Below are 19,767 nucleotides of genomic sequence, written 5' to 3' on the forward strand. Positions count from 1 at the left end.
TTTTTCTGCTGCCTGCTCCCTCTTACTTACACACACACAACCATTTTAACTTTGCAAAATCATGACCGTAAAGCAACAGTACAACATAACGCAATCAACTCTGTTTTTAATATGTTAAAAACTATAATAATATCTATATAAACTTTATTATAAAATGCACAAGATTAATTAATCATCAAGAGGTGTGACTACACAGATGGAGACAGAACACCAAACTGCCAAAAGTTTTTGTAGAGGTAGTCCCACTTCTAGATTAACTAATCTTGTGCATTTTAATTAGTAATCTGTAGCTGCTAATCACTCTCTTAAAGATTGTGGAAGAAGGAAGGGTATACTTTTTTCCTACCTGGTTTCTGAAAGCTGGTTTACTTTATGGGGGGAAAAATGACTACATATTGAATTTGTTGTGTTTCTTCATGGTCTCCTGACAGCCTATTATTGGTTTGTTTATAGAAGTTGGTGAGGACCACACAATTGTTATTTAGGCCTTGATAAATAAAAAGATATAATTTAAGGAGGGTGTACTTTCTTTTTCCCAGCAGTGATGTAAGTCTGATTTGGTGAATTGTAGTTTCAGTCTTTAGTGAAATGTAATTCTGACCCTTGCCACCCTTCTAACTGTCATTACCAGGGATCCCGGTGATTAAGCAAGAAGAGGAGGAGAAAGAAGCAGAAAGTTAATATCTTTACTGTGGTACAATTTTTATGATTTCACTACATCATGTTAGAAATTAAGAGACTTTGTAGTATTTGCAGATTTTATATGTTGACTTGATGTTAATTTATACAGTTCTAACAGCTAATACAGTTGTAAAAAGTATTAATAAAATAAATAGTAAGAATAGTCTTACAGATAAGCTGATGCACTTCACCAGTGTACCAAAAAAACACACACACACACACACTTTGTGGCATTATGTAGCTTTCTGTAGTTGTCAATGTGACTGTAATGTAAACATATCATAATTATGTTGAATTGTACATTATGGGGTGTGGAGAGTCACACTAAAGGCACAAATGGAAACATTTTTAATGTTTTGTAACAAATGAAGAAGAAATCTAATGGACTATAATAACAGATACATTTAGATAGATAAAATTTGTCTAGTCTGTTTTTGTTTTCACAGTAATTCTGGAAGATTTTTTAATGTGATTTTTACTTGATCTTATTACTTTTTTAGACAAGTTCTATGATATACAGTTGTGTGATGTATCAATATATTTAAAACATCTGTTGCAATAAAAGAACAAAACTAGTGTATTTTTGTCATCAATATCGGCGTTATACATGTGATTGACAGGAAGTCATGTTCAGTTATTTTTTATGGCTGAGATAGTTTCATCTTGTGAAAAAATAAATAGAGCAATAACAAAAAAAATATGTATGCAAATATTTTTGCGAAGTGTTTCAATAGAGGAAATGAGTCATTTATATTTAATTCGCAATGAATTTGAGTTTTGAGGCTGTTTTTTCACCTTGTCCATTTCATTTGGAGAAGCACAACATGATATATACTTAAGTTTATATGAAACTATTAGAACACTTAGCATTCTTACATTATCGCATGTGTAATTAGGAGTTGCACAGACTAGTCGATTATTCAAGGGGTTCTCAAACTGTTTGAAGCCAGGGACCTCCATTAACTGTCGTGGACCCCCAAAGTTCAGATACATAATACTCAGTTGGTCAGACAATTGAATGTTTATTGAATGTACATTAATTTTATCCTCTTTCCTGACAATGTTTGTTTTTTACTTTACTGATGAAGGTACTGCTCATAGCTGCCACTTTGATATGAATAAGCCAACAATGACCCGGTGCCCTCTTTTTATCTGGGTTGTAGTACCTATGTGGCCTGCCAGGGGGCAGCAACACACTTTGGAAAACAGTGTACAAATTTTTGACTAAATCTTTAAAATGGCAGCAAAGGTAAAAATCTTTCCTCTGTTACAGGTTAATATATTTTGCCTACAAAATATGACAAAAAAAAATCCTACATAATAATATCAAAAAGTTTTGCAGAAATGTTCGCTGTCAACACCCTGGCAATATTCACTGCCAATATTGCCTTAGGTGAAATGTGTTGGCCTTCCCCACAGCCATTGCATAAGGATAGACAACAAAGCAAAGGAAATAATAACGAATATTTATCAACTGTGTATGTAAATGCACTGATGCTGTTCAGCAGGTGCTACGTGATCCCGATTAGAGAAGTTCAAACAACAAAAGCAAAAGAGTCAAACTTGCCTAACCAGGAAGTGTATGCTGACTAGCCTTACCAGTAATGATGGCAAAACTAGTTAAAAATCCTATCCTGGGAACATTGGGCATGATGTGGGAATACATCATAGATGGGATGCCAGTCCATCACAAGGCAAGGCAACACACACACACACACACACACACTCTCTCTCTCTCTCTCTCTCTCTCTCACTCTTTATCTGGGGCAATTTATCTTAGTAAATCCATATACATGCATGTTTTTGAGTGGTGGGAGGAAACCAGAGTACCCAGAGGAAACCCACATGGTCACAGAAAGAACATTTACAGAAACTCGGCACAGACATTCACTGAGGACGTCATCTGTTGACAAACACACACAAATTATTTAATTACATACATTTAATTTTAAGCCAGCCCTAGGCCATAATCTGTTGTTTGCTACTTTAGACCTACCTAGGCTTATGTGGGCTTACACTATATGGCAAAAAGTATGTGAACACCTGACCATTGCAGCCATATGTGCTGGAAACATCTCATTCCAGAGCTTTCCACTAGACTTTGGAGAATGGCTGTGTTCATTCAGCCACAAGAGCAGGTATTAGGTCAGGTATTGATGTTGGATAAGAAGGCCTGGCATGTAGTCTGCATTCCAGTTTATCCCAAAGGTTTTCAGTGGGGTTGAGATCAGGACTCTGTTCAGGATACTCAAGTTCTTCCACATGGACCTCACTTTGTGCACAGGAGCATTGCCATGCTGGAACAAGTTTGGGCCTTTTGGTGAGATCCAGGAAAGGAAACCTTAATGCTACATCATATAAAGACATCCTATACCAATTGAGTGCTTCCAACTTTGTGGCAACAGTTTTAGGATGAAAAAAAATGGATGTGATGGTCAGGTGTCCAAAAACTTTTGGCCATATAGTGTATCTGAACTGTAAAACATGAAGGTATGATTTGTTGATTTCCAAGTTAGATTATTAATACAGGGTTGTTGTACTTATACAAGCTTAATTTGTGGAAATGACTTTCCTAAACTTCAGAACGCCTTCACTCCTTTACTGGTTAACAACATAAAAATGTCTTCCGAATCAGTTTCCAAAGCAGTCACGTGGTTGAGTGTAGCAACGAAGACTCTGACGTCATTGGTCACGTGTTATGGCAGAACATATCAATCGCGGAAACAGTGTTTGTGTATTTTTTTGACATACGCCCAGGCACTTCAGTAAAAAGATTAGCATTGTACTTCCATTATAAAATGCAGAAGGAGAATGAAGAATGTAAAAAGAATATAAAAGCTAAAGAAGTAATAACAACGTTTTGTAAACTTCTTTCGGCACTCGACGTTGAGTCAGTCCCAACTGCTGAAGTGTTCAGGAGAGCCAAATTCAACAGGATAGATGTGGTTAGTGACTCGTTTTTAAGTTCACCAAAACCTTATTTCCCACAGCACACCTAACCTGAAGTCTTTAATGATCAGATATCGCAAAAGTACGCGGAAACTCCAGTTGTCTAAACTAAAAAAATGTCACCGTTCTCCATTGTAGACCCAAGACTTGTGGTGTTTGCTCAGCAGTCTCCTTATGAAGAGCTTTGAACCAGACTGCGCATGCTCAGAACCAAACAAACTCTCTAACCCTGGTACTGACAGATTGTCTAAACTATTTTACTGATTATATGTCAATGAAAATACTGAAATTGCTTTTTGAAGTGTTCTTCTAATGTAATTGCCATAAACCTCTGTGTGTGTGTGTGTGTGTGTGTGTGTGTGTGTGTGTTCTGATGTTCCATGGTGAATTGAATAATGCTTGCAGACACCCAGTTACGCTTTGTGAGGAATGCCCTCTGGCACAGTGGTTATGGGGGCTGGTGGGTTGTCGGACCCCGGGCCTGTGAAAGCAGAGAGGAGATCGGAAGCAGGGATCTGCTGCTAGCCATCAGCTGGCTTATTGCATCAGGAAACCTCGAGGCTCTACTAAGAGAGAGACTTCTGCAGTTAGATGTCCTCTCATCAGCAGCAGTGGTGAGTCTCCAGAATCTTGTAAAGTGTACATATTGTGTACATATTTATCCAACTTCACTTCCTGGTAGTTTTAGCTAGGGGTTCAATTCGGTGGTAGAGGATCATTACATATTTCATGTTTGCTGTCATATGTAACCATCAGTATTGATATTAGGGAACTATTAGTATCTGGTCTTGTGTTGAAAAGAAAATGAAAATGACATGAAAATGTTGTCTGATTCAATAAAGCCCATAACCAAGCAAAATAAATATTTTGATTTGATGTTCAAATATATGTGCAGCTCTGCCATTATAGTGCATCAGCTACCATAGACATAACTTTTCCTTGTTATACTGCACCATTTCTTTTGTATTGATTAAATGACTAATTAGTTTGTCTTAATTTATGGATTTGTGTTGTTTTTCTCTCTTTCAGGTCATTAATATGAAATGACTGAGTTTCACAAATTTTGATTTAAAATGAAATCAAATAATACACAACAAATAAATAAGCGACTGCATATATAAAATTGCAATGATGTATGTATGTGAATCCTCGTATGGTTCATATGAATGAGTCTCCTTATGTGTAATTTTACCTAAACTCCGGTGCATCCATAGAAAACGTTTTTTTTTTTCGAACAAATTGGATTACCTGAATATCATGTCTCTTTTGCAAATGCTCCTGCAAATGATTCAATGCCCAACTTGATAAGCGAGCCCCTTTATTATTATTATCACCATTATGACATGCTGTCATTCACCTTTCCAAATATTCTGAATTGTAATGAAAAATATGGTTACAATATGGTTAAAGGTCCCAAAAGAACTATAACTCAATACTGCGAGAGAGGTATTTTCTTCCATGTACAAGTTCTAAATGGTAATATAAAGCTGTTTTGGCTCCTTGTGCCATGGCAGAATTCTTGGTATCTGACATTACTACTATTTCCTACATGATCTGGAGCTAAATTATTAGTATATAGCCTGCATTTATTAACAGTGTTATGTACTGATCAATTTACAGTCATTAAAAATATTACAGTACAATTTTCATAACATTTTGAGACTTTGGCTCACTACTGTACGGGATGTAATTTATTTGAATTGTCCCCTCTCTGGTAGAAAAATGTTAAATGTTACTTGTGGAAGAACATTTTCAAGATATAGGTCTGCAGCGCTCTTCCTCCATGCTGTGAGAGACAACAGATACACATTCAATGAAAATCCAGGGGTAATCCAATGCAACCAAAATCACACACAAGATAACAAAACCCTATAGACACCACTGGTGTATTGACCTACTACATAGTATAGTAGTCTGTGGTTTGGGACGCAGCCCACACTGAAAGATGTAATTGTATCTCATGCCATTATTGAGGTCTCATTGCTAGTACTCTAGCTAAAACACAAGATCTGTGGAGTAAGTTTACAATGTTTCCACAGGGCTTAGTGTGTCTGAGGCTGTGAGGTATCTGGCTCAAAGACAGGTGAAGGCGAAGACATCGCTCTTTTATGATGCCTGTGGCTTTGTGTAAATTCATGACACAAATTTGTGGCGAGTTGTAGGGCTGACTGTCAACTGCTGAGTGTTACTATTACAAGATTCTCAGCAGCTTAGGAACAACGTGTTTTTTTTTTTTTCTTCTTTTTTTTAATGAAAACATTATACACATTCTAGCTTTAAATAAAAAATAATACAGTTTATTTGACCTCATAACCTCTAAATCTAATAGTCACAAAGTCTTACATTTCATAAATACTTAACTTCTTAACAGATTTAGACAAGAATGTAGGAGTAATTTATAAACTTGGGTCGGGCAGGTTTTTGAAAAATAGTATTTACGGTTGCAATCAAAATTATTCAACCCCCATTGCAAATCAGTCATCTCAAAATCATATAAATAAGCCACAGAAGTTTTGGGATACTGTTCCGTGGAACGCTGAAACAAAACTGGAACTTTTCGGCACAATGGATCAGTGGTATGTCTGGAGAAATAAGAGTGAGGAATGAACACTCTGTCCACAGTCAAGCATGGTGGTGGCTCGGTGATGCTCTGGGGCTGCTTCGCATCTTCATGTACTGGAACCCTGCAGCGTGTGGAAGGCAAGATGGATTCATTGAAGTATCAGGAAATCCTACGAGAAAACTGGGGCGTCATCAAACATTCCAACAAGACAATGATCCCAAGCATACCTCAAATTCCACCAGGGCTTAGTTGCAGAAGTCGTCCTGGAAGATTCTACAGGGCCATCACAATCACCTGATTTGAACCCAATAGAAAAACTCTGGTGGGATTTGAAGAAGGCGGTTGCAGCACACAAGGTCATTTCTCATGTGGAATGGGCTATGATTGAAGAAACTGGTGTCTGGCTATGCATCTCATTTGCAACAGGTCATAACTGCAAAAGGGTGCTCTACTAAGTACTAAAGATACATGCCATGAAGGGGCTGAATAATTTTGAAACTGGAGAAATCACTATAAGTTGCATTTCAGTTGAATTTGGAGAAACCACTTGAAGCGTTCGTTGTGTTGAACTATTTCAATTGCTTTTGTTTGATTTGTTCATTGCAAACAGCTGAATGTCTGTACATTTTGACAACATACCTGATTTACAATGGGGGGTAAATAATTTTGATTGCAACTGTAAATGCTCATTTCTAACAGATTTTGAGAGCACATTGATACAAAGAACCCAAGAAACACTTTAAGATAGCCATGCTTTAAAAAATAAAATAAATCATTGAACTTAAGCTCAGGTAAAATGTGAGGAGATTCTGTATTTATTTTTAAGTCTTTTAGTAACCTGCAAGCATGCACAAGCAGTAGCCTTGAACAGCACACAGTGGTCAGAACCACACAGAAACCACTGAACAGTGCACTGCAAATTAGCAACAACAAAACAGCGCTGTGGGTTGAAAAATGAACCCTATCGTTACAATGTACAAGTTTTATATTTCCAAACATAAATTCTGCCCCCGAAAAAAAAAAAAAATAGTTACACAATTTTTTGTTCATTGAAGAAAGTAACATATAAATGGATACATGTTAGATAAAGGCATAATTGAGACTGTCTAGTATTGTACCTGCAGAAACCGAATCAAGTGCAACACCAAAAGACTCCGGAAGAACTGTGCCAGGTTCTCAAAGGACCTTTGACAAACATACCAGCCAATTTATATAAAACACTGCACGGCATTGTAACTGTGAGATTCAACATCGTTGTAAAGGCAAAGGCTGCTAGTATTAAATGTTGGTGTTGATTCCTGTTACTCCTCAATTTTCTGTTAACACTAATGTTTCTAGTTTCATTGCTGATATAATTATTTTTGAAGGTGTCTTTGCTTAACAGAATTTCTTTAGATGTGCCTAAGACTTTTGGTCAGTACTGTGAATGTATAACTTTTTTGTTTGCAGATAAGAACTTTCCTTCCTTTCATATTTTCCCATCACTCCCTGTTTTCTTCATAGATTGAAAGCTGATAATTTACATTAGTTTACATTAGTACATCCTGTTTCATTAGTTGTTTAAAATTTTTTTGCAATATTTTCTTATAAGGATTCTAACCAAGATCTAGGATTTATTCACAACCATTAGGCTGCAGTGTTGAGTCAGTTGGCATGTAATAAGCTTGTACATTTCACATGTGTGTTACCCTGATTTACATCTGCTCATAATCTGCAAAAGGTGGTTGTGTTCTTAAGATACATCAGGAACAGACGTGTCATGATACCAACTGTTATGGCGTGTGTGCATGTGTCTGTGATCACCAGGGTCCACCTGAAAAACTGGACCTGGACCTAAATGGATGTGGAGAAAAAGATGTCAGGAGGTTGCAGTGGCAGTATGGGAAACTGAAGCTACAGTGGCGGAGTCTCTTAACAGCTCAGCAAGAGCAAGCCAAGCTTACTGACAAGGCAAGTGACAAGGCCTGCCACATTAACTTCATCTGCTGGCTGAAATGGTGACTAAAATGATTTGTCATGTTTCTCCAGGTCTGCTCCCACATAAGCTCTCCTCCCATCTGTTACCCCAGCGCTGCCCTTGTTCCTAATCTAACTGGATATACTGCACTTGAAAAGGTGATCTAAGACAGATTATACTGCAAACAGCATTATCTGCCTATGCTCAGGAACACTGAACAGTCTTGTCAGTTTATATGAATTGCAAGCCAGGTTGAATATTTATTGCAGTAATTGATACAGTATCTCACAAAAGTGAGTACACCCCTCACATTTTTGTAAATATTTGATTATATCTTTTCATGTGACAACACTGAAGAAATGACACTTTGCTACAATGTAAAGTAGTGAGTGTACAGCTTGTGTAACAGTGTAAATTTGCTGTCCCCTCAAAATAACTCGACACACAGCCAATAATGTCTAAACCGCTAACAATAAAAGTGAGTACACCCCTAAGTGAAAATGTCCAAATTGGGCCCCAATTAGCCATTTTCCCTCCCCGGTGTCATGTGACTTGTTAGTGTTACTAGGTCTCAGGTGTGAATGGGGAGCAGGTGTGTTAAATTTGTCATCGCTCTCACACTCCCTCATACTGGTCACTGGAAGTTCAACATGGCACCTCATGGCAAAGAACTCTCTGAGGATCTGAAAAAAAGAATTGTTGCTCTACATAAAGATGGCCTAGGCTCTAAGAAGACTGCCAAGACCCTGACACTGAGCTGCAGCACGGTGGCCAAGACCATACAGCGGTTTAACAGGACAGGTTCCACTCAGAACAGGCCTCGCCATGGTCGACCGAAGAAGTTGAGTGTATGTGCTCAGCGTCATATCCAGAGGTTGTCTTTGGGAAATAGACGTATGAGTGCAGCCAGCATTGCTGCAGAGGTTGAAGGCGTGGGGGGGTCAGCCTGTCAGTGCTCAGACCATACGCCGCATACTGCATCAAGTTGGTCTGCATGGCTGTCATCTCAGAAGGAAGCCTCTTCTAAAGATGATGCACAAGAAAGCCTGCAAACAGTTTGCTGAAGACAAGCAGACTAAGGACATGGATTACTGGAACCATGTCCTGTGGTCTGATGAGACCAAGATAAACTTATTTGGTTCAGATGGTGTCAAGCGTGTGTGGCAGCAACCAGGTGAGAAGTACAAAGACAAGTGTGTCTTGCCTACAGTCAAGCATGGTGGTGGGAGTGTCATGGTCTGGGGCTGCAGGAGTGCTGCCGGCACTGGGGAGCTACAGTTCATTGAGGGAACCATGAATACCAACATGTACTGTGACATACTGAAACAGAGCATGATCAGTATGCAGTTTTCCAGCATGATAACGACCCCAAACACACCTCAAAGAAGACCACTGCCTTGCTAAAGAAGCTGAGGGTGAAGGTGATGGACTGGCCAAGCATGTCTCCAGACCTAAACCCTATCGAACATCTGTGGGGCATCCTCAAACGGAAGGTGGAGGAGCACAAGGTCTCTAACATCCACCAGCTCCGTGATGTCATCATGGAGGAGTGGAAGAGGACTCCAGTGGCAACCTGTGAAGCTCTGGTGAACTCCATGCCCAAGAGGGTTAAGGCAGTGCTGGACAATAATGGTGGCCACACAAAATATTGACACTTTGGGCCCAATTTGGACATTTTCACTTAGGGGTGTACTCACTTTTGTTGCCAGCGGTTTAGACATTAATAGCTGTGTGTTGAGTTATTTTGAGGGGACAGCAAATTTACACTGTTACACAAGCTGTACACTCACTACTTTACATTGTAGCAAAGTGTCATTTCTTCAGTGTTGTCACATGAAAAGATATAATCAAATATTTACAAAAATGTGAGGGGTGTACTCACTTTTGTGAGATACTGTACATATACCAGCTATGTAGAAGTATTTTTTAAATACATCTTGCAGGTAAGTATAATTATCCAAAATCCGCAGAAAAGATGGTTAAGACCTCCTGAATATGGTAGTGAATGGTGGTTTCAAATATACAAAGTCTAAGTCTTCCCAGTGTATTATTGTGTAACTCAAATATATATATATATATATATATATATATATATATATATATATATATATATATATATATATATATATATATATATATATATATATATATAAAATATGTGTGTATGTATGTATGTGTGTGTGTATGTGTATATATATATATATATATATATATATATATATATATATATATATATATATATATATATATATATATAAATAAAATATATTATATATATATATATATATATAAATAAAATATATATATATAAATATATATATATATAAATAAAATATATTATATATATATATATATATATATAAATAAAATATATATATATAAATATATATATATATATATAAATAAAATATATTATATATATATATATATATATATATATATATATAAATAAAATATATTTTATATATATATATATATATATATATATATATATATATATATATATATATATATATATATATATATATAAGCACTTCTGAAGTCTGACTATTCATCCGAGGAAATTTTTGATGCGGTTGGAAAGTAGCTCCAGTGACCTTATTGCATGTTGCATTTTTTTGTGCAAACTGTATATAAGTTACAGTGCATTTGGTTCACATTTGAATGCGCTCATCTATTTTGTTTTAGGATCTGGAGCGCCTACAGTCCCTGAATGGAATACTTGAAGCATATCTAGAATGGAAAAAGACGGAGCCACTGTTCTGGTGCTGGATGGTATGCAGGTCTCTATGCATAGTCTCTATGTTTTGACAGCATATACAGTGTCCTCCAGAATTATTTGCACTCTTAATCAAAATGCAAAAAATAAATGAATGTTGTAAAGGATATTATGAACTCAAACACATATGGATATTATATAGATATATAGGCTGAATATTGAGAGATTCATTGCAAAGCATAATTTGGAAATATGTTTTGCTCATAATCTTGTCGAAAGCTCTATTTACGGCCAAGTCTGACGTTCCTGGCAGAGGCAACCAGGTTTTGGGCTGAGATATATGGTTGCTTAGCAGAATTCATGATGTCATGATTTTTTTACAAGATCCCCTTGAATTACCAGCTGCAAAACAACCCCAAAGCATCACTGATTCACCAACAAATTTTACAGTTGGGTATCGGGTGCTTATAATTGTGTGCAGTGTCCTTGCTTCTTTCAGGCAATGCTTCCGAACAGCTTGTTGTGAAAGCCGTGTTTAACAGGTGACTTGACAACAACGAATCTGTTCAATTTGAAAACTGTGATATTTGGGCTGCAGCCACATTTCCACCTGTTTCAGACATGCAACCTCTAACATTGCTTAATGATACTTATAACTGCTTATTAAAAAGTACTTCTAATATAAATGATTTTTTTTTGTTATAACAGAGATAAATATGTAATCCTGTTGTTATACACAATCCAACAATTTTTCATTATAATATTTAAATAATAATTTTTGCTTATTGTACAAAGGTTGCCATTATTTCTGGAGGGCATGGTCTCCTTCTTTGCTAAGATTCTAACACAGTTTTTCACTTTGCTGTTTGTGCACCATATTGTAACTGTGCACAATGCCTCCTGTGTAGGAATTTGTTACAAAATATGTATAAAGGATAACTTGCAAGTTGATTCTGTGAACAAATTAGAATGGTATACTCTCAGTGACTAGTTTATTAAGCACACATACTTTGTGTCTACACTCTTTTCTGACCACAGTGACACTGCTGAGGTGTTTACAACCCCTAGCTCTGTGTGATACACTCATACCACTGATGCTTGCACTGCTGTGCTCTTGCCATGCTGTGCAGAGAATCCTAGTCAGTTATGGTTCTGTGGTCAGTAACAAATAGCAGTAGTACATAATATTATATTTATGAAGAGTACCTTTATGATGGGTGTACCCGATTTAACAGCCAGTGAGTGTAGCTGTATATTACTCTCATATCCCTTGCAATAATTTCCTAACTCGTTTATAGGTTTTATTTTCTACTTGGCTTGTTAGTCTGTTTACTTGCTATGTAAAGAGTGTACTTATAATCGGTAGTTCTTAAAGTTTACAGCCTTTGCACATCCAATTAGATTAATCTCAAGCGCTGCAGTATACTATTAAAGTAGAACAAGGTATTAGCTCTGAGCCATATTGGGATACGAGGCTTTTGATACTGACTCAGTCATTGCACTTTCCAGAACCACCCACTAACTCTGCCTTGTTAATTAAGGTGTTCTGAAACCATGAAGTGCTCACTTGTGCTGGCATCCAGCTCACATCCATATTGCACTGAAATTATTTAGAAGCTTCCTGCTAAGAGGAGTGGTTTCATAGCTCTTGGCAGGTGTCCCTTATTTTGGTTTTGAGCTTGCAGATTAAAGTAAAAAGAAGTGCAATGGGTGTTGATTTTATGCATTGAGAAGGAGAAATGTTATGAATTTTTCGAGGTAGCAAAGTGGAGGACGGTCCTATGCTCTCGACAAGAGGCAGATGCTGGTTTATAGATTATTTTCAATTGGTGTGTTTGAGAGATGTGTGGGTCAAAGTTTATGGCCTGTCTTCAGATATATGCTAGTCCTGAGCTGAAAGAACCTCTGACGGGTGTCATTTTGATTAATATTGGCTATTGAAATGGAAATTGAATTCAGTCCAGCATTTTAATATCCAAAAGTGTTCCCAGTACTACAAATAAAGAGGGAAAGAATGCTCAGGTAAATAGCAAGACAACCACTTCATTATGAAAACAACAGCATTTTAAGCATATTATTTGGTTTATACAGAACTATCTTGTTTATCTCAAGACAGTTAGGAGCTGCTTGTTCTCTGAGAGTTTGTCATAAGCAGGGTGAATTGAAGTTGTTAAAAAGTATTAAGATGTACCTTTTATTGATCCCCCGTAGGGGAAATTCAAATTGACACAGCAGCACAAGTAGGAGGAGTAACATCCAAGAAAGAAAATAATTTCCATAAATACCTACGCAATAGAAAGACAATAAATAATAGAAACAATAAAACAGATCTGTGTATGTGTACATATGCTAGAATTCTATTTGTATATGTACATGTGCAATATCCTCTGTATTTATATACATGTGCAATATCTGTGGAATGACAACTGCTGAGTGTGTGTTTCTGTGAGACTCAATCAGTGGAGTAGGAGGTACTGGGTATTGTTGAATTGTGGACTCTGTCGCTGAATCTTCTCCTGAGTTGCCTCAGCTCAGCATAGAGAGGATGAGAAGGATTGTCCATGATAGCTTTCATCTTCCCTCTCATCCTCTTCTCAGTCACTTCCTCCATCCAGTCCTGTTCAATCTCTACCACAGAGCTGGCCTTCCTCACTAGCTTGGTCAGTTTGTTGGCCCCACAAGTCCCAATGCCACCTCCCCAGCACACCACAGCATAGAAGATAACAACGGCGACCACAGACTGGTAAAAACATCTTTAGCAGCCTAGTGCACACATTAAAGGACTTGAGCCTCCTCAGACAGAACATCCTACTCTGTCCTTTCTTATAAAGGGCCTCAGTGTTGACTGACCAGTCCAGTTTGTTACTGAGTTGCACCCCTAGGACCTTGTAGGTGTCCACTATTAGGTGGACACCCATAGTGTCCACTATTCAGACATTTTGTGAATATACCTATACACCTGCCTATATCAACTCCAGAATTAACACTCTTGTTGGGAATTAGCTAAATTAAAAACAAACAAAAAACACACACACACACACACACACACACACACATATATATATATATATATATATATATATATATATATATATATATATATATATATATATATATATATATATATTAATATAATATAATATAATATAATATAATATATTTTTAGTCCAGCTGAAAAATGCTATGGAACAGAAAACACTTCTAAACTAAAGAGAACATTTAACTAAAGTGAACAATTGACTATACAGCATTCATATCCGGTTGTAGATTTACGGAAGATCCATAATGAGCAACCCAGAGGCACCAGAGGCAAGGAAAAACTCTGTGAAACCATATGAAGAAGAAGTCTTCAGAGGAACCAGACTCCAAAGGGAACCATGACTTTTCTGGATAACCCCAGATAGGGGGTTAATAAATCATTGCTCTTCTCCAATTGGATGCTATATAGTCAACAGTACTAAGTGTGTTAAGGATTATCAGTATGAACATATTGTAGAATAAATCTCCTGGTATAAGTACAGTACAGTCTTTAGGATTACATTAGTAAGTCTTGTGTACAAGTCTACAGATGTTTAACTTTATGTTAATGAGAAAAAGAATACATTTGAAGCACGTTACTGTTTTACTAATCTTTTGCCGCTTCTTAGCTGTTAAGCGTATGTTGTCAATCACCGCCAGCCACCATTTCTAGATAAAGCCAGTCACTCATGTCTCATATGGAAACAATTATCCCTGTATTAATTCCTGTACAGGACAGTGTGATTGATGGCTACCTCTCAGATGGGAATCAGGAAGGGTCTATGGACGAGCTATTAAGAGACCAGGTTGTCACTCAGAGCTGTTCCCATGGTGACAAGGCTAGGAGATCTGTGAGACGTCTAGACAAGATGCTGCTGAGACTACAGACTAAGCACCAGGACAGACTGGTAATGACCACACACTAAAGCACTAACATATCTAATGATCACACACACACCATACAAGTAAGACAAAGGTTTTGTAAAGTGCAAATAAATTAAAGCACACCAAGAGAGCTTTTTGTCAAAATATATTTGATGTATTAAGACATTTCAGTTAGTGTTGAGGGCTTCAATAAATTTCACTGTATTACAATCCCAATTCTGAAAAACTTGGGAAAGTGTGGAAAATGCTAATAAAAACAAAAAGAAGGGATTTGTAAATGTACTTTAACTTGCATTTAAACAAAAAACACAACGATAAGGTATTTGATGTTTTATCTAATCAACTGCATAGTTTTTTGAAGATAAACGTTTATTTTGAAATTGATGCATGCAACACTTTCCAAAAAAGTTGGCATAGGGAGAATTTAGGACTAATATCGATGTGACGAGTTGAAATAAGAAGGTGATGTGAAACAGGTGAGGCAATTGTCTAATCATAGTATACAAGGAGCCTCCAAAAAAAGGTCTAGTCCTTCAAGAGCAAGGATGGGTTGAGGTTCGCTAATCTGCCAACAGATGCATCAGCGAATAATCCAACATTTTGAGAACATTTCCCCATAACAAATTGGTAGGATTTTGGGCATTTCACTTTCTACAGTGCACAATATAATTAAAAGGTTCAAGGAATCCAGTCAAATCTCAAGGGCAAATCAAAAGGGCAAGGCCAAAAACCACTTCTGATTGTGCGTGATCACGGTTGCGTAAACAGAGAGTGCAGGTGCTAGCATGGCCTGCCTGCAGTCCTGACCTGTCTCCGATTGAGAATGTGTGGAGAGTTCTTTAAGGCCTTCAGAAAAAAAGTTATTTGAAATACATCATTCCACTATAAGGAAAATAATCTACAAATGGCGCAGATTTCAAACGATTGCCAATTTGTCCAGGACTGGTCGTCCCAGCAAATTCAACCCAAGAGCAGACCATCTGATGCAAAAAGAAGTCTCCAAAATTTCATCACATGATCTGCTAGTAAGTCTTGCAACTGTTGCTGTCAAAGTGCATGCTTCTACAATCAGAAAGAGATTGTACAAATTTAATCTGCATGGGAGGTGTGCCAGGAAAAAGTCTTTTCAAGACTACAGTTTGCCAATGAGCATCTAGGCAAAGACCAGGCCTTTTGGAATAATGTCCTCTGGACAGATGAATCAAAGATAGAATTGTTTGGCCACAGTAACAGCAGACATATTTGTTGCAGACCAAAGACAGCTTTTCAGGAGAAGCACCTCATACCAACTGTGAAGCACGGTGGTGGAAATATTATGGTTTGGGGTTGCTTCGCTGCATCAGGGACTGGACAGCTTGCATTCTTTGCTTCAACTATGAATTCTGCATCATATCACAGAGTGCTTGAAGATATTATGATAATCTGCCCAAAAGTTTGAAGGTGAACCGAAAATTGACATTTCAACAGGATAACGATCCTAAGCACACTAGCAAATCCACCAAGGACTGGCTCAGAAAAAAGAAATGGAGGGTTATGGAATGGCCTTGTCAAAGCCTGAATTTGAATCCTATGATTTGAAATGTTGGGGGGGTGGGTATGTACAGTGGGCAGTACATGCAAGAAAACCCTCATCTTGCAACTGAAAGAATATTGCATGGAAGAGTGGTCAAAATTATGCAAAATGCCTACAAGAAGTTGTTTCTGCTAAAGGGGGCAATACTAGCTTCTGACGTCAAGGGTGTACTTACTTTTTCCACAGAAGAATATCACATTTATTGATATTTTTGTTGAATAAATGATTGGAAAAGCAAATTTTCTTGTGGTTTTGTTTAAGTATATCAACTTCATTAATAGGCACTGTTTCATAGATGGTCAAATGTTCGCTCGTCCAAATATGTAAAAAAAAAAAAAAAACATCCATTTCCATGGGGTTTACTTAGTTTTTCACATGACTGTAAGAACCAAATATCAGATATCCAATATGTGTATAAAACTATTTGAGCTTTTGTAAAATTTGGCATTTGGTGAGCTGCAGTCTAAAGATGACAGTGCACAGTTTTAGTGTATGTCCATGTTTGTTTAAAGATAATTATGTATTCATGCCAAATTTAGGGTTTATAATAGCTGGAATTGAGTATATCAACCTGTGTACCATCTTATTAATCTAAAATCATTAAATTTTAGATTGCAAATTGCTACACTAAGTTGGTTAAAGAACAAACTAAAATACATTTTTTTGGTATTTAAAGATCTGATGTACAGATTTAATATTGCAGTTAAAATGCTAACTCACCATGTAGAGATTAGACAATATTCCCTTTTTGTGTATAATTCGCATATGCATCTCTGTTCTAAATGATTAATCTCAGCATAATAATTTTTTGTTTAAATGCTAAAGAATTAGCATCTTAACTGCAGAGAAATTATTTAGTACACGTAGGCACTTTTCTTAGTTTTATTGAGGGTGATGCTGTATTTAATGGGATGAGAAAATACCAAATCAGATGCTTTTTTAATCCTGAAGTAATATGTTTCCCTCTCTAAATTTGGTGCTCATGAGTGCTACCTGTGAGATATTGCAGCCTGCCTGGATGAACAGAGAAACTTGGCACAAATTTGGCAGTATTGCAGCTTAGTCAACATATATTTAATATTTTCCCCATAGGTTTCTTTGGAGATGACCGTGTGACCTATCAATCAGCACTTCTTTATTCATCCGTTAAAAATTTGATTTGGAGGCTGGAAAGCTTGAAACCTGGTCTCTAGCACATTTGTGATATGTGAATGTTTGACCTTGTCATTCTGCTAGTTACCTAAGCTTTTATACAACCTGCTCCATAGTCTTGTTAATTAGTGCTTCCCATTCTAAAGCCTCTAAGGATTAAAATGATTTAAATCTCTTATTTCCTTGAGCAGGTTACAATATGACTAAAATCAGAACAAGGAGATTGTGATACTTTACTTCAGTATGTTTTATTACCTTAGCTTGTTAATGCTGTTAGAGTATGATTTGTAAAAATAAATAAATAAATAAATAAAACTGGTCATCTGATCAGAGTTTTATTGCTAGAATAAATCCATTTTGAACTGACATAATGTCATATTAGACTTTTGCAGGTGTTTGTTAGTTGATCTGGAGTTACAGAGATACAGCTACTTCTAGATGTTGTCTATGAAGGACAGTAGCTTGTATTTTGAATTCTAAACTTAATGAGTGCCACATTGCATTTCCAGCACATACTGGTTCTTTAGTTGGTTTTGAAGGCTTTGGTTGTGTCTGAATTCTTGTATCTTGAATAGCAGTGCTGAAGTCGTGCTTCACATGGCTTCTAAGTAACAAGAAACATTTTAGTACTTAATACCAAATTGCATATTTTGTTATATCATTACTTGACATCTTTCTATATATATATTTATTTATTTATTTATTTTAAAGTATCATCATAAACAGATAAATAGAGGTTTAGCCTGTGGAATACAGGTACAGCAGAAATCTACACATTTTTGTGTGTAAACTTATTATATAACCTTCTACTTATATCTTTAATTCGATGTACAGGGTGTCCCAAAAATTTCTCTATAAAGGGGACTGTGTATGCCAGCACCATGTTGGTTGTGCCTTCGTCAGCTGATGGTTGTGGACTTCCACTTCTCATTTGGTCTGCAACACTTCCAGTCTTTTTGAATTTCTTAATATGTTTGACACCAGTGTCATGTGTGTGATGTGCTTGCCATGTTTTCTGTTGAAGTCCTTCGCAACCACGTGACATCTTCCTGATTCAGCCATGTGATTGATTTTATTCTGTTCTTCTTTTCTCAAAGGATTTTTTAACTTTATCTGAAAAAAAAAAAATAAAACAAGTATGAAAAATTTTGGAGGACATTTTGCTAAAAAGTGTTAATTTCTGCTATATATGTATGGAGACTTTTGGTACACCCTGTAATTTTTGTGTTAACATCTAGTCTTATCTCTCCAGGACAAATGCACAGACACAACCCGACTTAGCCATAGGCAGAAAGAAGACGCAGAGAGAAGAGTGACTGCCCACTTGCAGGGCTTTTCTCTAGTCAATACTCTGACGGCCACAGATAGAGGCTTCACACCATACTTCCAGGACCCACAGGCCTCCAAATCAACAAGCAAACCCCAGAGAGGTGATTCAGGCCAAGCACAGACTTCAGGAATGCTCCAGGCTTCGTCAGTGCTAAAGGAGTTGAGGCACAGAAAGGCCATACTAGAGTGGGAGATTGAGCTGCTAAGACAGAGCCAGCGAGAGGAAATGCAGTCAAAGTGTAATGCACTGGAGGGACTGGTGTTCATCATGCCTCTCAACAGATGATGCACATACTCACACACAAAGCCAGGCTGATTGTAGAACTAAAGACTTTCCTAACACTACTATAGGGGAATAAACTAAATAGCTGTAGAGAATTGTTATACACTCCCATTATATAATTTAAGTATTCAGTCCTTTTGCTCAGTAATGATTATTTGTTGTTTAGGCATTTCTATTGGTTGTCCAAATGCATTACAATGAAACTGTTTAAAATATTCATTTCCTTCATCAAAAGTCCTCTCAAAGTTTTCCCTTTTCAGCTGAACTTCGAGGCTTAGGCACAGTGGAAGAAAAGATAGAAATAATACAGATAATACAGACCTTTGTGTGTGTGTGTGGAATTAATGTGTGCATAAAATGTATGTGCTGGTCTAGGAAACCCCATTAGATGTCACCAAAAATGACAAAAATTTGGGTTTTGATTAACATTTCAGTGACTTTTATTGCCAATAAAATATCTACAAGAAGACCAAAACGATGTGGAAATGTTTTATTAGGTTAACTTTTTAACCTTTCCTCAGCCAGGTCAAGGTAAGGAGTTTTTGTGTTTTGCAAACACATGTAGTAACTTCCTGTCTTATTCACGTAGAAAGGCAGAACAGAATAGCATCATGTACTGATGTGGTATCACAAAAAGTAACCTATTATACATTATATG

The 19,767-nt window shown here is 36.9% G+C and overlaps 2 protein-coding genes across 2 annotated transcripts in view; both read left to right on the forward strand.

Moving 5' to 3' along the window:
• dnal1 (dynein, axonemal, light chain 1) overlaps positions 1-1,254 on the forward strand; it is a 6,825-nt gene extending 5,571 nt beyond the window's left edge. Inside the window, 1 exon segment of the mRNA NM_001200377.1 lies at positions 632-1,254. Within this exon segment, the coding sequence (NP_001187306.1) occupies positions 632-681 (50 nt within the window). The 3' untranslated portion in view covers positions 682-1,254.
• A 2,111-nt stretch (positions 1,255-3,365) lies between these two features.
• Positions 3,366-19,595, forward strand: tedc1 (tubulin epsilon and delta complex 1). The gene is made up of 8 exons (XM_017476806.3): positions 3,366-3,626; positions 3,769-3,862; positions 4,036-4,244; positions 8,000-8,143; positions 8,222-8,308; positions 10,839-10,925; positions 14,622-14,795; positions 18,750-19,595. Exons 1-8 carry the CDS (start codon positions 3,480-3,482, stop codon positions 19,110-19,112), a joined length of 1,305 nt encoding a protein of 434 aa, XP_017332295.1. The 5' UTR covers positions 3,366-3,479; the 3' UTR covers positions 19,113-19,595.
• Positions 19,596-19,767: the final 172 nt, after the last annotated feature.

This window comes from Ictalurus punctatus, chromosome 9 (genome assembly GCF_001660625.3).
Source record: "Ictalurus punctatus breed USDA103 chromosome 9, Coco_2.0, whole genome shotgun sequence".
Classification (NCBI taxonomy): domain Eukaryota; kingdom Metazoa; phylum Chordata; class Actinopteri; order Siluriformes; family Ictaluridae; genus Ictalurus; species Ictalurus punctatus.